The 27,752-nt window shown below is 40.1% G+C and overlaps 2 protein-coding genes across 4 annotated transcripts in view; both read left to right on the top strand.

Annotated features, from left to right (window-relative positions):
• Positions 1-16,798, top strand: part of LOC119740702 (E3 ubiquitin-protein ligase UBR2-like) — a 54,730-nt gene extending 37,932 nt beyond the window's left edge. The window contains exons 33-49 of one of the 3 annotated variants that reach the window (XM_038216081.1): positions 363-533; positions 2,358-2,545; positions 3,107-3,272; positions 3,969-4,029; positions 5,258-5,345; positions 5,820-5,875; positions 6,198-6,294; positions 7,154-7,218; positions 8,658-8,820; positions 9,334-9,424; positions 10,513-10,646; positions 11,558-11,729; positions 11,886-11,963; positions 12,939-13,115; positions 13,911-14,012; positions 14,681-14,822; positions 14,935-16,798. In XM_038216081.1, coding sequence (XP_038072009.1) covers positions 363-533; positions 2,358-2,545; positions 3,107-3,272; positions 3,969-4,029; positions 5,258-5,345; positions 5,820-5,875; positions 6,198-6,294; positions 7,154-7,218; positions 8,658-8,820; positions 9,334-9,424; positions 10,513-10,646; positions 11,558-11,729; positions 11,886-11,963; positions 12,939-13,115; positions 13,911-14,012; positions 14,681-14,822 — 1,951 coding nt within the window. In that variant the 3' untranslated portion in view covers positions 14,935-16,798. Of the gene's footprint in view, positions 1-362; positions 534-2,357; positions 2,546-3,106; positions 3,273-3,968; positions 4,030-5,257; positions 5,346-5,819; positions 5,876-6,197; positions 6,295-7,153; positions 7,219-8,657; positions 8,821-9,333; positions 9,425-10,512; positions 10,647-11,557; positions 11,730-11,885; positions 11,964-12,938; positions 13,116-13,910; positions 14,013-14,680 lie in introns of all 3 variants that reach the window. The other 2 variants (XM_038216080.1, XM_038216082.1) reach the window with 2 other exon arrangements.
• A 3,429-nt stretch (positions 16,799-20,227) lies between these two features.
• The window catches only part of LOC119741187 (vacuolar protein sorting-associated protein 54-like), a 29,792-nt gene continuing 22,267 nt past the window's right edge, over positions 20,228-27,752 (top strand). Inside the window, exons 1-5 of the mRNA XM_038216903.1 lie at positions 20,228-20,386; positions 20,478-20,932; positions 21,507-21,781; positions 23,957-24,050; positions 27,271-27,305. Coding sequence (XP_038072831.1) covers positions 20,491-20,932; positions 21,507-21,781; positions 23,957-24,050; positions 27,271-27,305 — 846 coding nt within the window. The 5' untranslated portion in view covers positions 20,228-20,386; positions 20,478-20,490. The remainder of the gene's footprint in view (positions 20,387-20,477; positions 20,933-21,506; positions 21,782-23,956; positions 24,051-27,270; positions 27,306-27,752) is intronic.

Below are 27,752 nucleotides of genomic sequence, written 5' to 3' on the forward strand. Positions count from 1 at the left end.
TCCTTTGACTGTGTACGCAGCTGTAGTTGTTCAATAGCAAAAGTGTGGAATATTAATGATCAAAATGCTTTGTCAGATTGAGCCAAATTTTTATCATGGAAATTTCTGCTAGTCTTCCAATAAAAAAAAATGGCCCATACATTTCTGAAAAAAGTAAAGTTATTCCCTAACTTAAAAATGGCTCTTTTTTGAGTCGATATCACATTAAATATTGATTAACTTTTGTATTTCTAACAGTTGAAATTTTTTTTGGGAGGGGTTGAAGTAAAACATGGGGAGAGCAAAGTTAAGAATATTATTCCAAGGCAGCCTTTAAACAACAAAATTGTTTATGAATCTTTTTGACTGAATTACGATTTCAGGTATTTTGAGTCGTTGGTCATCAAGGAGCAGCGCAGGACTTTCCGGTTCCGTAACAACTTGAGCTATGACCTGACCCGTCACCAGTACCTCTGCCCGCTGTGTAAGACCATCGGCAACACCGTCATACCCCTCATCCCACCGCTGCAGGCTCTCCTGCCGGAGGAAGAAAGGTAGGCTGCAGTCCTCAAGTATTGGTGTCCAGGCACTTAAGATGGATCCTAAGTTCATCACAAGTCCATCACAAGTGTGGTCACAAGTAAATCACAAGTCGGTTAACAAGTCAGTTCACAAGTCAGTTTGCAAAACAGTTCAAACGTAAAATACAAGTCAGTTCACAAATCTGGTCGCAAGTAAATCTCAAGTCCGACTCAATTCACAAGTTCTGTTACACATAAATCACAAGTCCAGTCACAAGTAAATCACAAGTCCATCACAACTCCGGTCACAAGTAAATCACAAGTCTGGTCACAAGTCGGACTCAATTCACAAGTTCAGTCACAAGTAAATCACAACTTCATCACAAGTAATCACAAGTCCATCACAACTCCGGTCACGAGTAAATTTCAAGTCTGCTCACAAGTAAATCACAAGTCCGACTCAGTTCACAAGTAAGTCACAAGCCCATCACAAGTAAATCACAAGTCCATCACAACCCCGGTCACAAGTAAATCACAAGTCCGACTCAGTTCACAGGTAAGTCAAAAGCCCATCACGAGTAAATCACAAGTCTATCACAACTCCGGTCACAAGTGAATCACAAGTCAGCTTACAAGGCTTGTCACAAGTAAATCACAAGTCCGACTCAGTTCACAGGTTCAGTCACAAGTAAATCACAAGTCCATCACAACTCCATTCACAAGAAAATCACAAGTCAGCTCACAAGTAAATCACAAGTCCGACTCAGTTCACAAGTTCAGTCACAAGTAACTCACAAGTCCATCACAACTCCGGGCAAAAGTAGAATTTGTGATTTAATGACTTGTGATTTAATCATTCACAAGTCTGGTCACAAGTAAATCACACGTCAGACGTAGTTCACAAATTCAGTCACAAGTAAATCACAAGTCCATCACAAGTCCGGTCACAGGTAAATAACATGTCAGTTCACAAGTAAACCACACATCAGACGTAGTTCACAAGTTCAGTCACAAGTAAATCACAAGTCCATCACAAATCTGGTCACAAGTAAATCACAAGTCTATTACAAGTCTCTGCCCCCATTTCATGGCGCTGCTTAACAGTTAGCAGGAATGTTGTGCTAACTATGGCAGAAAATAGTGCTAACCTTAAGCACTATTTCATGGTGTGCATGTGCTAACGGTTGCATGCGCATGGAGATTTCTATTGTTACGTCACTAATTTAAGCAACTTTTTTCTTTTGAGGAAAGAGTGCCTTATGCTGCTTACGGTCTTCATGAAATAGACGTAGGCTCTTTTACCAGAAAATCGTGTGCTTAGTAGCGCCAAGAAATTGGGCCATGGGCATAAATGACTCGGAACCCAATTCACAAGTCCAGTCACAAGTTAGCAGGGATGAACAATAACAAAGGAGCGTTTTTCACCTATTAGTGATGGATGCCTGTAGCTCTCAGAAGCACCCTTCTCTAACATGGTGTATCTGCAAACTTCTCCAAAGTTTGCTTGAACCTTGAGGCTCGCAAGTTCCCAACATTTTTTTTTACGTCGTTGGTTTATCCCCAACACCTCGGCCATACTTATGAATTACAAAATTAATTGAATAAAAAAGCCATGGTGGTAATGTTAAGATAAAGATCCGAAGCTGCATCTAAAAATTGGTCAACAAACCTCACACAAATAAACATTTTTATGTTTTGCAACCTGGATTGGTCTTTATTATGTCTGTATTATACGTTTTACTTGTTGTTTTTGCATTTTGCCATGAACAGAGAATAAATGTTTCATAAGTTTGAAAATTCACACTCTAGAAACAATTCCCTCCTGACCTGTAGTACTTGCACTTTTCTCGTAAACAGTGACACCTCATGCAGCGCCTTCCAGGAATGGCTCCACCTCATTCAGGGAATGGTACGCTCCGGGGTGAAGCCACCACAACAGTCCAGATCAGATCCCTTGGATCTGTCCACGTCGGCAGAGGGGTCAACAGCTGATATGGAGGGACACATAGGGTCAACAGTGAAGATGGAAAAACTTGACAGCGAAGGTATTGGGCTGGGCTCTGGAAACAAAAAAGAGTTTAAAATGTCTGTCATTTGTAACCTTTGCCAGTGTTTGACCCGCACCCACAGTTCTAACTAGGAGTTAATGTTCATGTTAGTGCTGAAAATGAAGCCTCAGGTTCGGTATGGGTTTGGTTCGGCACTTTTTATCCGAACTTTGGTTTTGTTTGGTTTCGGCAGCAAATGCGAACGTCAAAACAAGTTGTTGGGAGTATACCTGTTATAATCGTCTTCATGCATAATAAACCTCTTAAAGTTTTAGAGGACCTTCGTAGGACAGAATAAACCCAACCATGCCATATTGACACTGCTTTATAGCACAAGTAAAAGAATTGGTATTTTTTAAGTGCTTGAAGTGCAAAATTTAGAATGAGAGTGGAGTTTCGTACGTGAAAAACTTATCCATATTGCCCATTGTGTCTTACCAAAAAACAAATCTCAACAACATTTTGATGTAAAAAACTATCGTATATTACCCCCAAAACCCATGAAAAGGCATGATTATGATTATTCACTTACCAAGGATCGTTGATGCTTCTCCCCAGATCTTGACAGGCAAATTTTCACCAGCACGGGACTCCTTGAGACACTAGGAGACGCAGCTTCCCAGACCATGGAAACGCTGGAAACACTGGGAGATGCCGCCAAAACGCTGGGGGATGCCGCCACGCAGAAGTTCCAGAAATTCTGTGCCCTGCTGCAAGGCTCCAAGTAAAATTCTTTGATTGATTTTGTTTTCGTTAAAAGAAAGTGAATGGTGCTTTAAGCACTGTCGATATCAGAATTTTCAATAATCGATACATCAGAAATCCAATATCGAGCATATTCGATATATCGATTATTACCATGTAAAAGTTAAAGACCATAAAGATGAAACTTTGTCTTGATAAAAGACACAAATCTTAAGTCCCAGGTTTCCACGACTTCCTGTGAAGCATATTGCTCAAACATTTTTAAAACAAATCTCAGCACTGAGAGTTTGTCCAGAACGAGTGGTTTCTTTTGAGGTTTTATATTGGGGGAGACCGCAAATTCCAGAGAACGCAGAGCACAAAGCGTCACCGCTTGGCATTTCGCGATGTTTTTATTTTCAGTCACAAGCACAAGTTGCTGCCGAGTTTTATGTCATTATAGTTTTAAAGCAAACGTTAAACACAAAGTAACAGCACAAACGGGAGATTGATTTGGACGATAATCTGATGCATTTTGATATTTTCGATATCATTCCTCAATATCGAAATTTCCGATATTTCGAAATGATTAAAAAATTACTATCTGCGATTCTGATATCAAATAATATCAAATAATCGAGTAATATCGATATATCGACAGTGCTTAATTGTCTGAAGATAGTTTGATTTGCTATTTTTATTCCTAAAACTTCTTTTTCCCCCCTTCTTTCAATAGTTTTCCCTTTTCCAAGAGTGTTCAGGAGATGATCCGTATGTTTTCCAAGACAGCGTACACTGTGAGTAGCACTCATGTTCACAAATACTTTATGATTGAGATTTGACTTTGCACTGTGGTGTAAATTTTTGAAAAACTTATTTGTAGGTTTTGTTTCTGTAATGTGACCTGCCTTAACAAAATGAGCTTAAAGTCAGATTTTATGTGAGAATTGGGATATTTGTAATTCTGGATCCTACACAACAAAAGCTTAACAATGGTAAATCACTTTTTGGGGAACTTAGTTCAGTAAGTAGAAGGACAGACCGAAGGTTGTGATGCAGTTGGGCAGTTATGGAGTAAATCTTGCTAATTTGCATCATGCTTTTTCCCCCAATAGTTGTTGTGGGCATAATAAATAACGGGTTAAAATAGGTTTTATACAGGGCGAGTCAAAAAGAAAGTGGCCGAATTAGAAAAAAATAGTTAAAAAATAAGTGACTAGCTCCATTTCATGAAAATGACATAGGCATAAAGTACATGTTATTGACTAGTACCTGTAAACATTTCACGTAATTTGCATACTCTGTTCCCAAGTTATGTCTATTTTCATAAAAAAAGATCACAAAATTCAGCTGTCCGCCAATGATCATTGCACGTTTTACAAACTGTTGAATACCCATTAAATACAATGTAACATGGACGTTTTCCAACCTCCATGGATGAACGAGAACTCGCAAAGGAAAACAGACAAAAAGTGTCGTTAATATTTCAGAATAAAATACATGACTTGTTCCTCGTATTCAAACACAAAATCTGACATTGAAAATAATGTTTCCGTCTTGATTTAAGTGATTAATGTCTCATTTGTATTTGAATGCCCGCATGGAATCTGTAATTCTCACTTTGCTCAATTGCTCCCAATGGCACTCCATGGATAGCTATAAAAATGGATTCTTTTTAGTAAACATGCATAACTTCTGATAGCGTGGATCGATTTCAGTAATTCTTTTTTTTTTTTTAGATGAGTGGAAGAACATGCTCTTTTAAGACGTACTTCATTAATCTATCAAATTTAATTGCCTCTTTCTAGGTCACTTTCTGACTCACCCTGTAGACGTTTGGTAGAACTAAAAAAAACCCAAAAAGCAGGCAGAGGAGGACTTTGTGGCTTACCTAAAAAAAACAAAAAAAACAGCAGCTACCTCTTCGAATTTTGGCTTAGTCCCACTGTACTGCAACATTTGTGAATCAAGGCTCACTCCTGTTGTGACAGGTCACAAATTGTTGAGAGTTTGTTTTCTTTGTAGGTTGGCCTCGGCGTCATGCCAGACGATGAAAACGAAAGAGTCTCCATTCTGGGCTGGAATGTCTGCGCCTACTCAATACAATCAACAGGTATGAATGACAAACACAACACAATACCAAGTTCATTAATAATTCGGCAAACAAAATGAGAAGTCTTTTTTTGAGGTGGCACCATGTCTTCGCACATGCTGCATGCATTCTGAAAGACAAGACGCACATGCATTTTGGTAACCCTTGTGGTCGAAGGAGTTGGGAGTGCATGCGTACTACCTGAGCACGACTCAAGCGAACCTGGTGACACCTCAGAAAATGGCTGCCGTCAAATTAGTACAGATCATCCATTCCAAAAAGAACTCATTTGGATTTGACTATATTTCTTCATGGCAAAAAAACTTCGGGAAAAAAAGTCATCTTCCCAATCAGCAACTTTAACATTACACTTAAGAACAATTATGAAATGAATGAAGTAATTATAAAGATTAAAAAAAAGGAAAAAGACAGAAGTGACAGCCACATTTTTGGAGTTCACTGGATTTTCTTCTTTTTTTTTGGTCATGACTTCAGAGGTGTTACTGAGAAGCAAAGGCAAGCCACTATTTGGAGAGATGGCATCTAGACAGGTAGGTAATCATTGGTAGGGCCCATGCAGTAGGACTTATTGCAGTTTATGAGCACGTAGTGCTATTGTGTTGACCATATCTCATAGACATGCGTTTGGAAAAACTGGTTTTTGACCATCTTTCTTTAAACCATCGCCATTTCTTAATTTAGGCTTTATTTTCAGCGTCGTTTTCACCATATACAACAAAGATACTGTAGTTAAGCAATATCTATAAAACATTTTTAACATGTTTCCCCAATTCCAGGAAATCTGCGTCTGAAAAAGTGTAAATTTTTTGGAGCACTCTGCATATGTAAATATCCCCTTCTCCTTCCCTTTAGACCGAGGGACTGAAAGCATTAGTGCGCTTTGCCATGGTGAACACCTTTTACTGTGATCAGAACCACATCCAGAAGCATGTCGTCCGACTGCTGTCAGGTAAAAATTCTCTCCCAAAGACTGTTAAACCTTTACATTCAAGTTGGTGTATTGGTGTTGTCTCCATATTTGGCTGTTAGGGTTCCTTATTAGTTGTAAGTGTCGTATCAGTTCCTTTACTAGTCCGTCACAAGTTCTTCAGTCTCAAAGTTATGAAGGGGACACTGCATCCTGGAATACGCCCAATTGGGCTACAAAATGCGTTTTGAACGAAATGATGTTAATCGGAAAGAACATTTAAAAGTGGGATATTTTTTATATTCCTTTAATACAGGTGAGCTTAGATAGGTTTGCTTTGAAACATATTTCTCACTTCAAAATTGTGACATGTTCTGTCAAAATCAGACTTTTCTGGGCATAAGGTCAAAAATGAGATTTGTGCGTATTGTTGAAATGTGTACATTTTCCTTTTAATAGGTGGTTTAATTTTTGAAACTGGTCCTTCCTGGGCAAAAGTTATGCTATTTTTAAGTTCATCGTGTCGAAAAGTAGAAAACGGAGAAAATGGCAGTTCAAGTTTGGGGTCTATTTTAAGACCTGTTTCAAGTGACATTTCTATAACTGATATACCTTAACAAATCATCAACAATACTATATATTTAGAGTTCAAATTAGGGGTTCAAACTTTTATTGTATATTTTAGACATGTTCAAGATTACAAATATGCAAAAATTAGAAAATAAAAAAAAAATCACCCTCACAGAGTTTTTTGGCCCTATCTTAATTTCAACCTTTGCCCAGAAGCGTCTGCTTTTGACAGAACAGGTCACAATTGTCCCAGAGCCATGAAGTAGATGTCCATTTTTTCCTTCCGATTTCCAAAAATTTCTGAATTTATGTCTGAATTCTTTATCCACAGTATTCTCTGCAGAGCATGCGAATACTGGGCCTTGTCTGCTAGACCTTGACATGTTCACATTGCTGGTACGTATGTATTTTAGTCCCTAAAGCTGTTTCAAAATATTTTACTGAACTGAACACCGTACGTCACTAATCTTGTCAAAAGTAGGTATGGCTGTGTCCGAATTACTTGGCTATGGCTTGAAATTACACACGGGTCTATGGCAAGTGGCTGCGGCCGCTACCATAGACAGGTGTGTAATTTCAATTACTTGGCTATGGCTTGATATTACACACTAGTCTATGGGGAGTGGCTGCAGCCGCTACCATAGACAGGTGTGTAATTTCAATTGCTTGGCTATGGCTTGATACTACACACGAGTCTATGGTTAGTGGCTGCAGCCGCTACCATAGACAGGTGTGTACCGGGGTAATTTCAATTGCTTGGCTATGGCTTGATATTACACACGAGTCTATGGGGAGTGGCTGCAGCCGCTACCATAGACACGTGTGTAATTTCAATTGCTTGGCTATGGCTTGATACTACACACGTGTCTATGGTTAGTGGCTGCAGCCGCTACCATAGACACGTGTGTAATTTCAATTGCTTGGCTATGGCTTGATACTACACACGAGTCTATGGTTAGTGGCTGCAGCCGCTACCATAGACAGGTGTGTAATTTCAATTACTTGGCTATGGCTTGATATTACACACGAGTCTATGGGGAATGGCTGCAGCCGCTACCATAGACAGGTGTGTAATTTCAAGCCGTAACCAATAAATTCAGAACAGGACCTAACCTACCTAACCTGTATGTGATGTAGTAACATTGTTCACAGACATGAACAGTAATAGTTATAGTTCCGAGAATTTTTTAATTTTGATAGCCACCACTGAAAATGCATTTGAATGACAAAGCAATCCACTATTGAACCATAAAAAGCAAATGTTGATAAATCGTCTGTCAATGCCCAGCTAGTCACAAAATATAAAATGCTGTTTGACATGTGAGAGATTTTTGAGTGTTGCTACCTGATTCACAAGACAGTAAGACAAGATTTTTTGTCAAAACAATGGCTTATTCAATTCTTTTGTAGGTGGGCGTGGACATCCGGAATTTTTTTTTTTTCACATTAGCTCATCTAGTTCCCTGACCTATGTTCTTGAAACTCAATGGTTCTTGAGTCTGGAGTGCTGAATGGTAACACAAAGCAACCGATGAAAAAATGGTGCGCAAATGAATAGATGTTTTCATCAGATGACGTCAGCTCGCCCTCACCTATTGTGACCAACATGATATTTTACACGAAAATTGATATTGGAAAGGCAGTGATCGTCTTTATCCAAGTTTTAAAAAATATTAACAATTTTGCACAGTCCTGCCAAGTTACGTACAATTGTTGTTGTCAGCTAACAAACAGTTTGTTACATAAATCCTATGCATGGCTCAAGTATACATGTTGAAATGGGCTTCAGTTGTTTAGTCTTCTGTTTAAGACTCTTCTCCCGCTCTCCCATGCAGGTCAGTGTGTGTCTGTCAGGGGCTACCATGCAGAAAGGTGACAGTGCGACTGGATTGAAGGCTACCATATCCACCATACCTATAGAGGGCCATCATGCATTGAGGGCAGTCCTCACTGCACACATAGTGCAGATACTACTTACAGTTCAGATAGACAGTCAAGGTAGATAACCAGTGCATTTGATATTTTTGGGGGGTAGGTCAGGATGGGGGGGGGGGGTGGGGTGGGAGGGATAGCTAGAGGAGGGGATGGGGCAGGTAGCAAACCCACTGATCTTTGAAATCTAACTGTGACCATGACACATCTTACAAAATTGGATGTTGTGGTCACGTAATGCCCACTGTTCTATTCTGCACTGCACGTGTATCTCTTGAAATGTGGTCGGTTTAAATGTTTGCACTAGTAAGCAGAAAGTGGTGGGTTCGAGTCCCACCTGAGTAAGCTTGCGAATTTATTCTCGCAAGCTCTTGGACAATAATGAGGGTACATTATTTAATAAATTGCGTCAATGACGGGATAAAACCCAATAGACGCTTTTATACTGATTCAAATGTCAACCTTAATTTAAATCTTATGAATAATGTAGATTGGCCCCAGATGGGTTCATTTAATTTGTGGATTAAGATGCAGTGATTTGTTTTCTTGTGTTTCTCTGATTTTGTTTGCATTATGTAGATGAGGAGTCAAGCATGGATCAGGATGGGTGCACTAGCCAGCACGCTCAGGTCATGCTGCAAGCCTACACAAGACTAAGAACATTAGCAGGGTAAGAAACCAGTGTCAATGAATGCTGTCTACAGTGATGTGGTCCATGTTCCTTTTGTACACCTGTGTGTTGGGGGGGGGGGGGAACGAGTCTTCTGCTTCTGCTGGATACTGCAACAATCTCTGCTACGGGATATGTAAGTTGCAGGTGCATGGTGGCTAGCAGACGCCAATGATGGGCCCCCATTATTAAAGATGACATCTGGATGTTGCCAAGATTGGTCTTGAAGGTTTGAACAGTTGCGGCTTCCCTTATGTTAGCAGGCAGGTGACTCCACTCCACAAGGGTCCTTGGTACATGTATGAAGGAGAACTTGAAGCAATCTTTCTGTGCTGATGGATGGGTAAAGGAGATTGTGGAAGATTTTCGCGTTAATGTTCCTCCCTTCTCTGATTTAGCCCGGTAATAGGCTGTGTCAACTGTTACTTGGTGGCGAATAGATTTGTATAAAAGTGTATTTTAAATAGAGAGCGCTGTTTGCTCACAAGGTCGTGCATAGACTCTCATAATTCCATGGTATTGGATTGTGAAATTTCAGCGGTTAAGAACTTTTCACGTGACGTACTGCAAACGTTTATATATGGACAACTTGTCGGACTCCGCAGAGTACATCACCTCATGTTACCCGGGAACATCACCTTTCATCATTCTCAAAGACGTGTTTGCTCCTGTCAGGGTGTTTGAGCGTGCAACCAGGCTCTCTGCTTCCTCTACCCATACACTCTAGCTGCGCCGAGATGTAGAACAATGAGCTACTCTAATAACTTTTCCCCACGTTCTGTATCTCTTTGGAACTCCTTGCCTAGTCTCCCTCCATTCTATGATCTAGGCTGTTTTAAGATGAATATCGATTCCTAACTCCAGATTTCCTGATTTTTATTTCGTGAAATTGTCTTAACTGAAATGTTGCGCAGCGTGAAATGTTGTGCAACTTGCACAATAGATTGTGGCTCAAGCGCACTACTGCCATTGTGTAAAGTTTCATGAAATCGGCTGCAGAGGTTCATATTCATGAGCGCATATTCATTCAAAACATCTGTTGCCAGAATGTATCTGAAAGTAGTCCATTTTTATCCTTTCTTGGATAGAATTCCTGTTGATGTCCAACCCGATGCTTGGAGGTTATTGGACGTCGTCCGTACATCCTGCCTTCCCTTGCTCCGATGTGCCACCATCTTCTTCCGTTTTGTCACCGGCATACCCACCCCAACAGAGTTGCAGGGTAAGCGCTGAATTGAGTGAGACCAAGGTGTGGCCTCTCCCTAAGAGTCTGAGGCACTTGTATTTTACCAGTGGCAAGCATTCTAGATTATGAAAAGTAATGCCCATTGATTTCCTGTTAAAATCCTGTTATGTTTTTCTCATGTGTTAAAAAATCTGATTTGAATGACAATTGAAGTGCATCTGTCGGAAAACAGGAAGTAATATTGGTGCACTCATACTCATAACAAAGTACTCATACTAATTTTTGTTGTAAAATAGTTCTGCTTGTACTCTTCGTAATGTACTTGTGCTCTATGGAAAATGTAAGAAAGTAAAGTCTGTCGCTAGCCAGTATGGTCCTACAGGCTAGTGTTTATCTCTAGTTTCCTTGGCATGAAACGACTGAGAATATTTCTATTCCCTCTGGATGGGATGCCAGTCCATCGCAGGTTACTCCCCAGCTAATACTGGTACCCATTTGTACTCCTGGGTGGAGAGAGGCAAGTGTGGATGAAGTGGCTTGCCCAAGGACACAACATATGACCAGCAGCTGGATTCAAAACCCCTGACCCTCTGATCATGAGTCACAAACACTAACTACAAGGCCACACTCCCCCACTATGGAAAACGTTCAACTCATTTTCTACCGTTTGCTCTTCTTTGCATGTGTTCAATTATGAATTTGTCTTTCTTTGTCATGCTATCTGCATTGCAAATGCATCTTACATGCAGTTTTTCGTTACTGCGATAGGTTGACAGCAAACAGTTCTTAGGAATGTGTGTACCCTGAAATGTACTTGTACTTATACTCATGGAAAAATACTTGCACTCGTACTCATATATTTACTTTTAACAACTCGCTTTTGTACTCATGGCAAAGTTCCTGTACCCTGTACTTGTATTCTTGCATGTTTTTACTTTCTTTCATAGCCACATGCCTGGATGAGTTTGAACAGCTGTGTCGCTACCTGGCCGTGCCCTCTGACCTCTCTAGTCTGGTATCCAATGAGCAGGAACCCATTATGCAGGATCTGATCAAGGCGTGGTGTCAGCATCCAGACCTAAAGTCGCAGCTCAGCGACACCAGTGCAGATGTCATTCGGTAAGAGCAGTTGTCATAGTTCTTTTGGCTAGCTCGTTACTGACTCGAGACGGGATGACTTATGATGGACTTTTGACAATGAACGGTAAGGTCTGCTTTGACGTTTTGTACTGCGTTCACTAACATTTATCAATCAGTGTATTTTTCATTTTACAGTTTTCCAATGGTGGTCAACAGACTGATTGAGCTACCGGAGGACTACAGTGATCTGATGAACAATGTGTCCATGTTTACGTAAGTGGAAATTCAAGCTCTCTGTTTTGGCCACCTGTACATTTTGGTCACCTGTCCATTGTGGTCACCTGACAATTGTGGCCATCCATGTATTCTGGCCACCTGACCATTCTGCCCAACGGACCATACTGGCCACTGCACCATACTGGCCACTGCACCATACTGGCCACTGCACCATTCTGGCCAACTGACCGTTCTGGTCACCTGACCATTCTGGCCACCTGACCATTCTGGCCACCTGACCATTCTGGCCACCTGACCATTCTGGCCACCTGTTCTTCTGGCCACTTGCCCATTCTGGCCACTTGTCCTCTCTGGCCACCTATCCATTCTGGCCACCTGAACATTCTGACCACCTGACCATTCAGGCCACCTGAACACTCTGGCCACCTATCCATTCTGACTACCTGACCATTCTGGCCACCTGAACACTCTGGCCACCTATCCATTCTGGCCACCTGACCATTGTGGCCACCTGACCATTTAGGCCACCTGAACACTCTGGCCACCTATCCATTCTGGACAACTGTACATTCTGGCCAAAGGCCATTGGTGCACAAACTATTATAGTAGAGCTCCAGCTTTTTTTGTCCATCCAAAATCCCAGTGTTGGATCAGGGCCAACCCCTAAGAATTGAACCAACTTTTTCACAATAGGAACAATCCAACTTCCATTGGGTCAGTGCTCAACACAAGTAAATTCTGCCCTGGTCAATACCAGGGTTAAGATGCTCCACTTGGATAGAAAATGCAATATCTATGTATACGGTTATTCCATGCACAAACCAATGTAATTGTCAATGGTATGGTGAACTGTCGACCATGTTTGTGCTCAAGCTTGAACCAGGTTGATTCCGAAATGGGTAGGCGAGACGATAGTGTGAAAAGCCCTTACACTGCTTTACTCTGCTCATACAGCTAGTTCAGTTCTTCTTGGATTCATCTTAATGAAATAATTTCTTTCTTTGATACAAGGTGTCCAAAGGCCAGCGGTGCACAGAGCGACAGTAGAGCGCCAGCATTGTGCCTGGTCTGCGGTGCTGTAGTCTGCTCTCAGAGTTACTGTTGTCAGACTGAGATTGATGGGGAGACAGTGGGTGCGTGTACCTCCCATGCTATCACTTGTGGGGCTGGAGTTGGCCTGTACCTCAGGTAAGAACAAGAAAAGAACATTTACATACATTGAGTATGTAAATGTGTTGGACAATCTCAGACTTTTTAAGAATTGAGATATTTATTTGTCTGGATTCTGTCGAACAAGAGCTTTCCGATGGTATACAGTGTTTAGGGGTACTGAGTTCAGTAATTGAAATATAGACCACCAACTTGCTTGGAGTTGTAGAATTGAAACTTGACAAAATGGCATTTCAAAATCCTGTAGCTGTGTTACAGTGAATCATCCTGAATGAACAGTCAACTTATAAATAATGGGAAGAAATAGGTTTTACAGATGTCTGACCAAACAAAATAAAATGCAGAAAAATAAAGCAGGATTTACAGATTGAGGTTCACCTGGCAGTGAAAAAAAAAAAAAATCAATCTCCCCTTCAAATATTGGCTTTGCCCCACTGTACAGCAAATGGCAATTTCCAACTTTAAGCTCATTTCGTGCTGACAGGTCACAAATTGGCTCCGAAATTTTGCATATTATTTTTCTAAGCAACAGGATATGAAAATATGAAAATGAATACAAGGAATTACCGCTATACCAAACAATCTTTAGTAAAATTTAGGTCAAACTATCATCACTTTTACCGTGCGAGTGGAAAGAGCATAAACATACATGCCCATGATTGTAGGCCATATGGATGATAGAAACCTTTGTCGAACATATTCTTGCAGTTCCCTGAAAGATATCAACAGTTTGAAGCATGTTTGAAATGTAAAAAAACGAAAAAAGAGATGTGGTCATATTGGATGGATTGATGTTCTCTTTTTATTTTGCAGGGTTCGAGAGTGCCAGCTGCTGATGATGTCAGCCAAGAACAAAGGCTGTGTACATCAGACACCATATCTGGATGAATACGGGGAACCAGACTTGAATCTCAGGTAAGTTACGTTTGTTGCTTACCTTTCATCAGATACTGATTTTGTTCCTGGATGAAGACAGTTTTAAGATTGGCTACAAGGAACCTGCTGTGAAGACCATTAACTCCTATTTGCATCTTTATAATCTTTCAAATATCAGCTTGTCTGCTTTCTTGAAATAATATATCAACACATGATGTTTTTGGTATTTATTATTTTGTTTTGCAGGCGCACGCAAATCCTGATTGGCGTGTTTTGAATATTTGAATATTCAACCAAATTAATGTTAGAATACTAAGTTATTCGAAAATACACAGCACTAATATATATTATTCAACCCCTGAATAAATCCCCGTCACCTGATTCGTCATTTGTCACATGTCATTGAATTGTAAATAGAAGTTCCATTGCACGGTCACACTATTGGTGGTTCTGACCAATCAGATGACGAGTATTTATTCAGGTGTTATAAAGCAAGTAATGAATGTTTCACATTCATACAATAGACAGAGTAATTTCATTTGGTGGCAGATGAAATGTTCCATTCCTTTCGGCTTCGCGGAATGGAACATTCCATCTGTCACCTCATGAAATTATTCTTACCATTGCATCATAAACATTCATTATTTGTGTAATATTTAAGCTGATACTAATGCTTTCATTCTGATGATTATTTGGTGTCCCTGTAGGCGAGGCAACCCTCTCCACCTCAGTCAGGAACATTACAACCAGCTTCACGAGACCTGGCTGTCACATAGTATACCCTCTCAGGTGGCTCACAGACTAGAGGCTAACAATTCCCTCCTGACCATCGACTGGCAGAATCTGTAAATTCACTGGACTCGAACCCACGACCTCCTGCTTTCCGGTGCAAACGTCTGAACCACTGGAACACTAAAGGCTGTCACATTCACTCCTGACCATCGATTGGCAGAATCTGTAAATTCACTAGAAGATAAGAAAATGGGGAAGGGACTCGAACCCAAGACCTCCTGCTTCCCGGTGCAGATGTCTGCACCACTTGAACACTGAGGGCTGTCACATTCACTCCTGACCATCGACTGGCAGAATCTGTAAATTCACTGGGAGATAACAAAATGGTGAAGGGACTCGAACCCACGACCTCCTGCTTACCGGTGCAGGTGTCTTAACCACTTGAATACTGAGGGCTGTCACATTCACTCCTGACCATCGACTGGCAGAATCTGTAAATTCACTGGGAGAGAAGTAAACAGGGAAGGGACTCGAACCCACGACCTCCTGCTTTCCGATGCAGATGTCTGAACCACTTGAACACTGAGGGCTGTCACATTCACTCCTGACCATCGACTGGCAGAATCTGTAAATTCACTAGAAGATAAGAAAATGGTGAAGGGACTCGAACCCACGACCTCCTGCTTTCCGATGCAGACGCCTGAACCACTTGAACACTGAGGGCTGTCACATTCACTCCTGACCATCGACTGGCAGAATCTGTAAATTCACTAAGAGACAAGAAAATGGTGAAGGGACTCGAACCCACGACCTCCTGCTTACCGGTGAAGGTGTCTTAACCTCTCAACCACTGAGCTTGCCAGGGTCCATAGCAAGTCCTCGCTAGTCCTTCAGTCTCCAGTCAAGTCACAAGCTATTCAAATGAACTGTGACAAAAGTATTCCTTTGTTAATGTTCATCTCATGCGTTTTTTTTCAACTGGACTTGTGATTTTACTTTAGACCAGACCTGTGATAGCTTGTGATGAACTCAGCTACGACAGTGACTGTTTTGAGTGACTTTCAGTTTGGAACGCCATACCTCGCAAACTTGGTTTTCTAGTGGTTGAGACATCCTCACTTGTACGCAAGAAGTTGTTGGTTTGAGTACGATCTAACTATTTTATTAGTTATCCCTCGAGCGCGAGTTGAACACGGAGTAATGTAATGCGTCTGTGTCCCATGTGCGTAAAGCCGAGTGGCATATGGAACACCGATGCGCAACATTGTTCCATGAGTGCAAGTGGGAAGTAAAGACGGAATGCACAAGCTTTACACGAACTTTTCAGCGGTAATCCTATTACACGTGCGTGCAACAGGATTCGAGCGTGCATCTTAGAATAGCGCAATACGTGGGTAGGTATATTGACGCAAATGGGATAATATACAGCGGATTGTTTCCATGGATCGACCAATCAGAACCAAGGATTCAAATTTGCTTGAAGATAAAGGCAGTGATGTGGCAGATGGAATTACACGGAAAAAGCAAATACTCGATTCTAAAAATTTTTCAATGGTTTGCATCACTTTGCCACTAAAGTAAGCGCAGATCAATCGCAAAGTTAATGCTTTTGTGGCAGATGGAAGTCATGTCCAATGCGTAGTATTTCAGATTAATAGATGGTATTAAAACAGACGACAGAAAAGTTTAACAGGATAAAATTTAGTTTGGAGTAGGGCTCAGGGAACATACTGATTTATTAAAATTTGGCTGATTTTCACTGTTTTCTATCATGCCTAATATGTTGTTTTGGCACCATGCCCAATCCTAGTCATGGATTGTTGCCTGAGCTTTCAAATGGTGTCTCCTGAGCTTGTTATCGGAATTTGCTGCAGGTTTTTTTCGCTTGTTTAATATTTTAAGTGAATAATTTGGGTTTCCTTTTTTTGTGTAGACTTATGATGGATTGAATCAGGTCAAACAGCGAGTTGCTGTGTCCTGAATCAAACTTGATAGGTTTATTGTATAGTGCAAATTTGCATGTTAATGTTCTATAGGATACGTGTGCAGTACAGAGCAACTTCTGTGAAGTGTCCAAAAAAAAAAAAAAAAAAGAATTAATACAAACTTCACTCCAAAAGAAAAAAATCTAGAATTCACTGAGGCCTCAAGGTTGTCTTCTTTCACACTCATGCAAACACACACGTGCAGTGCCTATATTTTTAAATTATTCCTAGTCATTTATTATATGAAGTGATAAAGCTACATGCATGTACTTACATTGATAATGAAGTGAAAAAGCAAAAAGGTTTTCAACATCGAGCGTGATGGAGTGTGCAGCAAGACCAACTGCTTACCCTCAGCTTACCGCACCAAAAAAGAAAAAAAAAAAAAAAAAGCGAAAGTCTTAAAGACTTTCGCTTTTATTTTTCGAAAGCACAGTCTTCATCTGATGACATTCTTCAAAAGGTTTTATGTGTGGAATCAAAACTGGGTTATTTCTTTAAAGCTGTAGTCCATCATTTGCAGCCATCCGAAAAGTAACTGGCGTAATTATTGTTGAAAAACAAACTTGGTTGAAAGATAGTAAGGGAACTAAACTCCCTGTGAAATTATTCTTTCTGGGAAGCTGTCATTTTGAAGTAATCAACGAAAGAAGGCCTTTCCAGTGGTGCGTCTTAAGACGCACCGTAGGAAAATTTAAATTAGTAGTTCGTTTTGTTATTTGACGAAGCGCGCGCAAGCATTGGCACGACGCACAAGCGCACGCGGTTGCTATAATTCGTCAGATCAGTGCGCGACGTCGCGTATAGCTGCAATTCAAAACATGATTCAGTAACTTTTGATTTGAAATTGAGATCCTAGAATGATGTTTTTCTCGGAATACACAGCTGAAGCTTATCTGAAACTTCATCAGGTTAGTTGTTCAGTATCCTTCATTAGATTTTGAGCACTTTTGTTGCTTCAAATGAACGAAAGGCACAAATTACAAATGATGGACTATATCTTTAAGGCATATAGGATCATTTGCATTTATCCAAAAAGTAACCAACCGACTTTATTATCAAAAAGCTTACTTAGATTAAAGATCATACTGGTACTAAATACCCCATGAAATTATTCCATGCGGCTTGCTGTCCTATAGAAGAAATCAAGAAATGTGGGTGATTTCAAACAATTTACTGATTTTAGAAATATAAAGTGCTATAGCCGAAATTGTGTTTTTCGTGATCAAAAGTATATGGGCAATTCCACGGTTACTCACGTTACATTTTTGATGTACTTTTGAGTTTCCTTGGGCTGTAATTACCTTACTGAAAAGGTTTAATAACTGTTATCCCCATGGTAGATAGAGTAGACCTAGACCTACCTGCACAATCGTAGACAGAGTAGACCTAGACCCACAAAATCGTTTACTCACGTTACATTTTCGTAACGTGAGTAACCAATTTCGTACGTCTTGTTTATCATGCATAACACATTTTTCTGGATGTCATCTTTGGTGCTTAGGTAGGTCTAGGTCTACTCTGTCTACCATGGGGATAACAGTTATTAAACCTTTTCAGTAAGGTAATTACAGCCAAAGGAAACTCAAAAGTACATAAAAAATGTAACGTAAGTAACCGTGGAATTGCCCATATCCACTGAGCTGAAAACTTCAACAGGTTAAGCTTTGAACTTTCCACCTTTTGATTTTGAACGGTGTTATTATTGGCAATGAACAAAATGCATGAAAAGCAAATCATCCTAATGCCTTTAAAGTCTCAGTCAGTCAGAAACTTGTCATTCATGTTGGTTCAGGAGGATTTCAATTAATTGGTGCAGTGAATTTGAAGCTTTCTCCCATTACATAACAAGGAAGCCATTTTGGTTGTGTTCCCTGAATACATTTTGTAAATTGTGAACTGTTGAATCGGATGGCGTCAGACTGTTTATGCATTGCCTCATTTTCGTTTTTTTTTTTTTTTAAATGTGGCTTAAAATATTAGGGTTTAGTCACAAATTGTAAATTATTCATCAGAGCAGACTGGTATTAATTTGCAATTAATTTTATCAGGGGTGTGAAATCTCAGCTTTAAAGCTGATTTCAGTTTGTGCTCAAAAGTATAGGAGATTTCCAAAGTTCAGCTTTTTTACACCTTTTTCAGCTGTTTTCAGCTATTTTTATCAGTGGTCGCTCACACCCCTGTGTATGTCATTGCTTTCATTTCTGTTCACAAGTTCCAGAAACAAAGATTTGACCTCTCTTTTAATTTAATATGGCCGACTCGTGAATAAAGCCCATATCAGCCTATTAACGTGCATGCAATTTATGGAATGCCGATGTATTTTTGTACTGATCAATAAATTGCTAGGATTGCAATTTTCAGTCCCCCTTCCTTTCGAATGCAACGTAGTTTGTAGTAGGATCAAACAAATAAAAGTTGCCCATTCATTTTTTATTTAAAAATTGTACAAATAGGGACACTGATGGAATGTTTTCTTTCAAAAAACAGTTATGATTGATTTTACATTTGACAAATTAATATATCTCTATAACTTGCTATATAAAAAAGTTTTCATATTATATATGCTACCTATTACACTAAAGAAATACTAAAACTTTTTTCTTCAAAACATGTTGGATCTCAAGCTTTGAATGTTAAAACTTACTGTGCTGCTGTACCTCTGACTCTACGTTATACTTATTTACTTATTGTTTGTTTTGGTTAGCTTTGTAAAAAAACCCCTTTTTTTCTCCTGATTTTCTCATGTTTGTGAATACACAGTCAACAGCATATAGGCCTATGTGTCTCTATTGTTTCTGTAAATGTATTAAACATAATTTATGGATGTATCATAAAAAAAAAGATATTTAGAATTAGAAGTAGTTTGGAAATATAAAATTCATCATTGGGGTATATGCGTTTTGTAATTCTGCAGCTATATTTCAATGCTGGAGGCAGTAATGGAAATTCATTGAAAAGCTGTCGTGGCTTTGGGGTAATTTAATAGCACAAAATAATAAGTTGAATGCTAATGTTCACATTAAAAAAGTGATAGAAGTGATTTTCTAAATAAAATTTCTCATGTACAAGTGCAATTGCTCAGTGTTTACATTGTGTCTTGCCATTTGCTTTCTCCAATGTTTTACAACTCTTGCCCTTTGGAATCCTTTGTAATTTTTCCCCTTTTCAATGTTAATTTCAATACCAGTATCTTTTGGGAATAAAAGTACTGGTAACTACTTCACTAAGTATAGTTAACTTTGGCTTTCCTGACTATAAAACAGATTTTGTATAGAAAGGACAAAAACGCGTTTTATTCTTGCTAAATCTTATAAATGACAAAGACAGAATGACATAACTAGGCAGTCCTCCCACCTCTTCCCACTCAAAAACCACGCCCCCTTCAGACTGTACACGAACGTCAGCATCCTCATCAGACGCCGGTGTTGAACGTATGTTTCAGGGGGAGAATTTCACAACGTGACCGTAAATCAAGGCGGTTAAACTTCAGCACCTTATGTCTGGCTGCATACACGGATATAATAACGACTGTAAACGAGTCTATGCAGAACGCATTGTGGGTACAAGTTTTTTTTCAACTCCTTGAACTGCATGGATTAATCGCGCGATATTGGGCAAAATGGTGACTAACCAGGCGTTCTACGTGGAGAATCCCCGGAGCGAAAACACTCGGTTTTTCCTGTGTTAATATTGGTAATTCGTAGCATATGTCTAATCATGTGTAATATATACATCAGAGAGTTGGTTGTTATCGGTAATCTTGTTAGTGTTTTGATTTTTGAAGCGATTTAGACGCCATGAGTGGTTGGGAGAGTCGTTCACAATCGTTGCAATCGAAACCCACCAAACTCAACCAGGTTCACCATGCACAACAACACGGCAGCAGAGCGTCGACTTCCACTGCCGGCAACAGACACGTAACAAGATCACACCACCAAAATAGACATGAAAGAACGGGTTCAAATTCTGAATTTGGGTTCCCCAAAACGAGGACGAATCCTAACTCCACTTCGGGTCAAGTGCCGAATTGGAAGTCATGTCGATTTTGTGCATTAACGTTTAAGAACCCGGCAGATTTTTGCCTGCATTTGAGAGAGTATCACTGCACCAAGGAAGGTGGCTCCTTCGTCTGTCGATATGGGTTGAATGGTGTTTGTACGACGCTGCCACTAGAGGGAGTGAGTGACGGGGACTACGAATCACATGTTGCAAAGGATCACTCTTTGGTTTCCGTCAATGGTGAGTAGGCCTAGTGTACTACCCCTAGAACTATGGTGCTTCGCTTAGTTACATACAATACAAGAGCACCATAGTTCTAAGGGGGGGGGGGGAAGAAACACTGCGGACTTTGATTAATACCCACTTTCATTAAGCTAAGTTAAAATGCTTTGCTTGTTTATGTTTACTCACCGTGCTATCATATGCATTGTATCTCGTATTTCTGGATCACAACAAATTTATATCATGTCTCATGTACAGTTACGGAGAAAATGTTTTAAAATCCTGTTTGGATCTCTGACATGTCTGAAATGGAAGTTGTTTCTTTGGAAAGAAATCGATACACGTATGGATATCACTAATTTTTCCCTGCAATGACCTACATGTATCAATCATCAGAAAGCGATATTAACATGTCCTAAAAAGTCATATTTAGCATGGAAAATATCGATGCATTTACTGAAATTTTTTTTGTGGAATTTTCAGACCTGTCTCGTAGTCCTGTCCAACTATCTTTATCCCAGTTCAGGGTTTTAGTTGTTGTTCATCATATTTGTATTGATCATTACATATCTGTTTTCTTGACTCCCATCAGATGCTATCAAGAAAAGTCCTAACGGCAGCTCATCAGACGAGCCTGCCTCTTCGGTACCCTCCGTCGTCAATGACCAACACAAATGGACAATCTACTGTTCCCAGGTCAGTCTGCCGGCGGTCCTGAACGACCCCAGGAAGGCCAAGCGGGAGCTGGACTTCCTGACCAAGACCTGGGGCGAGACGTTCGTGGAGAGGAACGACATCCTTCCATCCCCGCATTTACCTCACATCACCAGGGCGCACTTTGAGAAATATCTGCGCTGGACGGGCACTGTAAGTGTGGAAAAAGTCAGTTAGTCATGACTCATAAAGCCAAATTCATAGTGACTTTAAAAATCCCATCTAAACTGCTACATGCTTGGTATGCCCGGCTTGGTCTGTGCACTTTGAATAACACAATTGCATGCGCACATTCAAGCCAACATATTGAACACGTTGTACCTGTTAGTGTGGCACCAAGACGTGTCCTCTCTGCAAGAAAGTTTGTGATCTACTGATTGTGGGTAGCGACCAATCTATTTGCAGTATTCGGAGAATTAGCCTATGGGAAAGGACCTTGAGGGGCACTAAAAAAAATAGTGCACCCTCAATGTTGATATGTGTCTCATTTGTATAGAGTACCAAAGTGTAAGTGTGCTGCGTATTCTAGTTCACGCGCATAGCTTAAGTGTGCGCAGATGTGTGCGCTTAAGTGTGTGCAGACATCAGAGCTCTAACCAGCACGTGAACCAGAACAAAGAAAGCTGACATCAGACTTCGGTACTCTATACTTCTGCACTTGTGAAGCAAGGATCAGAATTTGCAGGTATATAATATCACACAATGTCCTAGGTAACAAATGCTCTGTGTTTAATTGTATAAAGCAAATATGAGCTCCTGAGCTAGATTTTCATTTTTTTTAGCGTGACATTTGTGTTGCCTTCACACACAAAGTTCTATGGCCTGCACCCGATTTCATCAAACTCTTCGTAACTTACGATGCATCGCAGCGCTGCGACGCGTCGTATCTCTACGATGCGTCGCAGCTGCGACGCGTCCTGCGATCCATTTCACTAAACACGTCGTAAGTGCGACGCGTCGTAGGTGTATTTATAGCACAACTCGGTGACTGTTTTATGTCTTTAGTCAGCGTACAGGAAATAGTCGTCTGATATTCAACAAAGAGTCGTCGGATCTCAGCTCGAAATTTGTTAAAACGTAAAACAAAATGGCGGCCGTGCGATGCAATTTTGAAGGAGAACAAGCTCTCATTGGACTGTATAGCTACTTTGAAATTTCAACTCTAATATTCCGGTCTAATTCATAATTATTCAATGAATTTTCTATTTACAACTTTACACACATTGCCTCGGTATTATAATCTCGTTAATGTAATGTTTGTGGCATAAAACTGGCTTAGAAATGACTCTTCTTATTTTGCGATGACCACTAGACACGTCGTGACTTGCGACGTGTTTTAAGCCGTTGTCAAGGAACTTACGACGCGTTCAACAAATCGCAACTTTAGTGAAATGGAAGATACGACGCGTCGCGAGTTGTGACGTGTAACACGTCGTAACTTGAGTTGCGACGTGTCGCAGCGCTTCGTGAAATCGGGTGCTGACCCCTAATGTGGAGCCCGGAATCACTGCAGCATATGTGTGCACTGACAGGGAGATCCCAGGCATAGCATAATCATTGTGCCAGCAATTGTACGGAATAACTGTACAATTAAACACAGAGCATTTGTATTGCCAACTCAATTTACACAATGCCTAGCTGCCATTGCTGGATACCCCTTTAAAGTGTATAGTCATTCCCAGGCCAGAATAATTGATAGAAATATCTTAGAAATTGGATACATTGTACATCTGTCTGCAAATTCTTTCTTTCCTGAACTTTCTATTGAATTGCATTTCTCTTTCCCTTTTTTGTTGCCGACATCTCAAGCTGCCCTTTAGCCTTGTGGTCGGCAAATTTTATTTACATGTAAAGAAAAAAAATATTAAAAACAAAAATGTGTAATAAACATTAGGTTGAAATTCAGACTGTGTTTTATTGTGTGAGCAATCGGATTAGTTTTCCACTGATTTTTTTGGTGGTCCCAAACTTACTCTGGACTGGTACCAATTGTATGAGGCTTTCCTATTCATGTATGTAATGGAGCACCCTATACCACATGCATTACTGGCACTGTTTGTTTCATGTACTGTCATGATACACGTTCAGGCATTTAGTCAAGTCTCCATGCGAACGGCGGGGGTGAAATTGTCATTTCCACCACGTTACCAAAACAGCTTATTCTACCAAATTTACAAGGCTTTTCTTGTCTTGTTTAGGAATGTCATGATTGGACTGTCAAACATTTTGCCTGCCTGAAATCTAATACTAGTCTATTACACACATACAACCTGTTTCCAAATTTTTAAAATTTAACGTGTATTCTTCATAATTTGGTTTCTACTGCAGCGCTTAAAAGAACACAAGAAACTAGACTTGGCGATCAGTACAGCGACAGTAGACCCGTCAGATAATCACCAGAGTCCTGTCGTCAGACTAAAAGGTAAGAACCTGTAACGGTATGACACACTTGTAAGTACCGGTAACTGTATCACTCTATGGACTCCGTGCACAAGGACCCCAGTAACGGCTAAGAAGTGAGAGTCAGGGAAGACCACTTGGAGGGACCTGTAGTCAAACCCATGGCTGTTGGTGCCTGACTCTCTCACGGGAAGATGGAATGGATTCTTGCAGATTCACACAAAACAGTAAAACAAAAGAGTAGATGTACATGCGTGCATGCAGTAATTCTCTCCCACTGGGGCTCTCAAAGGGCTTTCACGTGTTCATGCACCATTAACACCCACCCCCCCCCACCCCCCCCCCCCCCCCGGCTAGTCACCAACAGTCGGAGCATATTTTAAGCAAGCACTGTGACTAGTCAAATTCAGTCAACAGACAGAAACGGGCAAAAGGTAGGCACAGCTGGCTAATCAATCACCTACAGTCAAAGCATAGCTGTGTCAATGTACATTGAACAGTTACAGCCAGTCAATCCTGCTTTATGTAGGCTGGCAGCTCTTAACTGTTGAAAACAGTCACTTGATTGATTTTGATTGAGAGAACAACTTGGCACAGACTGTATGTTTGCACAGGAGGGTTAAGCTGTCCTCAGGTCGACCTGCGACTTGCTTGCGCTGCGACAGAACCGTCACCCTAACTCCCTAGGCCTTTTTGCCAGGATGTAGCCTCAATCCTGCAAAATCCTCCAATTGGCCTCATGGAAAAATAGCATATAGCCTCAATCCTGCAAATTCCTGCGTTATTTTTTGAATATGGTCCATGGAGGGGTGACCACTGCCTGAATCCTGCAAAATCCTCCGGCTATGACTGTCAGTAGGTTGAGGCAGAGGCATTGACATCCTGGAGCAGTGCGGAGGATGTCAAGTATAATCAAGGACTAAATTTATGCACGGCTGAGCATAAACAACACAAGGTCCGGCCCAAGACCTTGACACAGTGCATACTCTGAAATCAGCAACGCACTTTTGCCATGTAACCTCAATCCTGCAAATTCTTCCAATTTGCAAAAAGGATTTTGGAGGATTCAGGGCGGTTAGGGTTAAGCAGAAAAGTAATGCTCAGGTTACAAATTTGAGAAATCGTTTCATGCGCGCATGTGTTTTTTTTTAACCATTCATAGTTGGTGATATTTGTTTGCGTTTGTTTCTTGGGTGGACACGTTTCTTTAAAAACGGCTGGGTAAAAGGGACGTTAGCCTCTGTATAGGCATGTAACACCAGCTTGTGAAAATATGGATTTTGCCTGTTGTGGTTATGTTTTATGATGTAGACATTGTTTTTTTGTGGGTGAGGGGAGGTTAATTTTTGTTATGTTCACCTGTTGTTTTTAGTCAGTTCTCAGGGAAAAAATGAGCTGGAAAAATAAATATTTAATACCGGTAGTTAAAGTAATAAATTGAATTAACGGTTTGCTGCCCTTGCACCCATGGAGGTTTTGACATTGCATGAATTGAATTAAATTTTATATTCCTATTTTCAATATAGCAGTTTTCAGGCACCACATGTACAGTAAAAGCCATAAACATTAACGTGTGCACAATGGCGTAACATTATCATGTCCTCAAATGTCATGTTCATCCTTCATATTCTCTTTAATAGTACGCTTGAGCATATTGTGGCATTTTGTGTGTGGGTTGAAGTTACTGCAGTGTGACGTACCAGTATGGTACACAATTTTATGTTAGTGTCACACACATTGTTTTACACATAGTCATTATAGTGAAAGTCATGAGGCTTGTGCACTGATTCCAAATCAAATATGTAAAGAGGTTGTGGAATGCTCGAAGACATTTCCGTCATTTTTCGGGTATATATGTAGCCTAAGGTGTGATGAAATAAAAACGACTATTGTGTCTGTCATGAAATGAGTACAAAAGGTACTTTTGAGAGCTGTTTTTCAGGTCCTGTTTCGACCCGAACGTGCAATTTGTGTAAAAGTCGTCGTTGGGGGCAGCAAACAAAACAGACTAAATCGTGGCGTAATAAACAGGACTCCCGATGCAGCGTAGTATAAACGAGTCCTGTTTATTACGTCACGATTTGCTATGTTTTGTTTGCTGCCCCCAACAACAACTTTTACACAAATTGCACGTTCGGGTCGAAACAGGACCTGAAAAATAGCTCTCAAAAGTACCTTTTGTTCTCATTTCATGACAGACACACTAGTCATTTTTATTTCATCACACCTTAGGCTACATATACCCGAAAAATGACGGAAATATCTTCGAGCATTCCACAACCTCTTTAATGGAATCAAGCTAGGTGCAGATTTTTAAGAGTGTATTTTAATATGTAAAACTACAGAAGTTGAATCTGTTGATAAACATTTTTATTGATAATATGATTGATGAAATTGTGCTTTAACTTTCAGATAAAAGTATCCATGGTATCAATAGAAATAATTAGAGCATGTAGTTTGTCCGAAAAATTATAAGGCCAAGAAAGAAAATACCTGTTCTTGCATTTACCCCACCCAACCTAGAACATTATGTGGAACCTAAGTCTTTATATTAAGAAAAAAAATAGTTCTAAAAAATTATGGTGCAACCCCCATCCTAAATTTTTTTTTGGATATTGTCCAGCATTTTCTGAAAAATTCATTTCATTTTTTGTAAGTTGATTGACAGTGCGGTCTTGCGGTAGTCTTGCCACAGCATGCGGCAAAGCCTATAAAAAGTGAAGCAATGGCAGAATGAACAACTGAAACAATTACAACAAAATATTAGAAAATTAATTGACCACCATCCCACCCAATTTTTTCAGGTTATAAAAATTTAGAGTCCCCCCTACACCCCTCCCCCTTCCCCCATTTTACCACCCACCCTATTATTCAAAGTACATGTACGTGTAATAGGAAACACATTTTTTTTCTTGGCCTAAAGCAGGTTGATGCAGATTTAATTTAACACGCTTATGGCAGGCAAGGCCTTCAAGCGACAAGTACATAAATGCCACTAAATTGCATGCCAAGCTACATGTACAATATGGAATTTACATGTATAATGGTTTTTGCCTCATTGAATAATTCATGAGGTGAATTAGCAATTCCCTCTGGCTGGGTGTTAACCCACAACCTTGATATTTCCAGCCCAAGGCCATATACAACCAAACAACCCACTTGACCTCTACATGTATATATTCATGAACATGATGAATATCAACACCATGTGAATATTTGCATGTTGCTTGTCCTTCTTTCAGAGCGAGGCAGTACTGAAGTTGAACAGATTCCAAAGGTATGTTTAAGTCTTCCAGGTTTTTTCACTTATTATTAAAATGATTTTAAAATGATTTCTTTTGTACATACAGTCTTCAACTCACAAGATATTAATATGTGTACATGTGAGTGAATAGTTGAGACTTTCTGTTGTGCAAGATTTGTTTGAGTACCAGTTACTAAAAAAAATTCAGCAAAAAAACCAAAATAAGCAAACCAAACTCCCCTTATAAAAATATGGCAAAGAATATTGGGTAGATTATCTAGAAATTACTTTTGTGTGATGCTACTGTTTACTTTTTGCACAACCTTTTTTTCAAAAATGGTTTTAGCTTGTCTTCGATAGACATTGTGTGCTATTAAGCGTTCATAATTTTTTTTCCGTTAAATTGAAAATTTGGCAAAGTTCTCATGGAGGCACATACCAGGTGTTTTCACATGTTGAATGCCATTTGTTTGTCGCAAG

This window comes from Patiria miniata, unplaced genomic scaffold (assembly GCF_015706575.1).
Source record: "Patiria miniata isolate m_02_andy unplaced genomic scaffold, ASM1570657v1 HiC_scaffold_5, whole genome shotgun sequence".
NCBI classification, from domain to species: Eukaryota; Metazoa; Echinodermata; class Asteroidea; order Valvatida; family Asterinidae; genus Patiria; species Patiria miniata.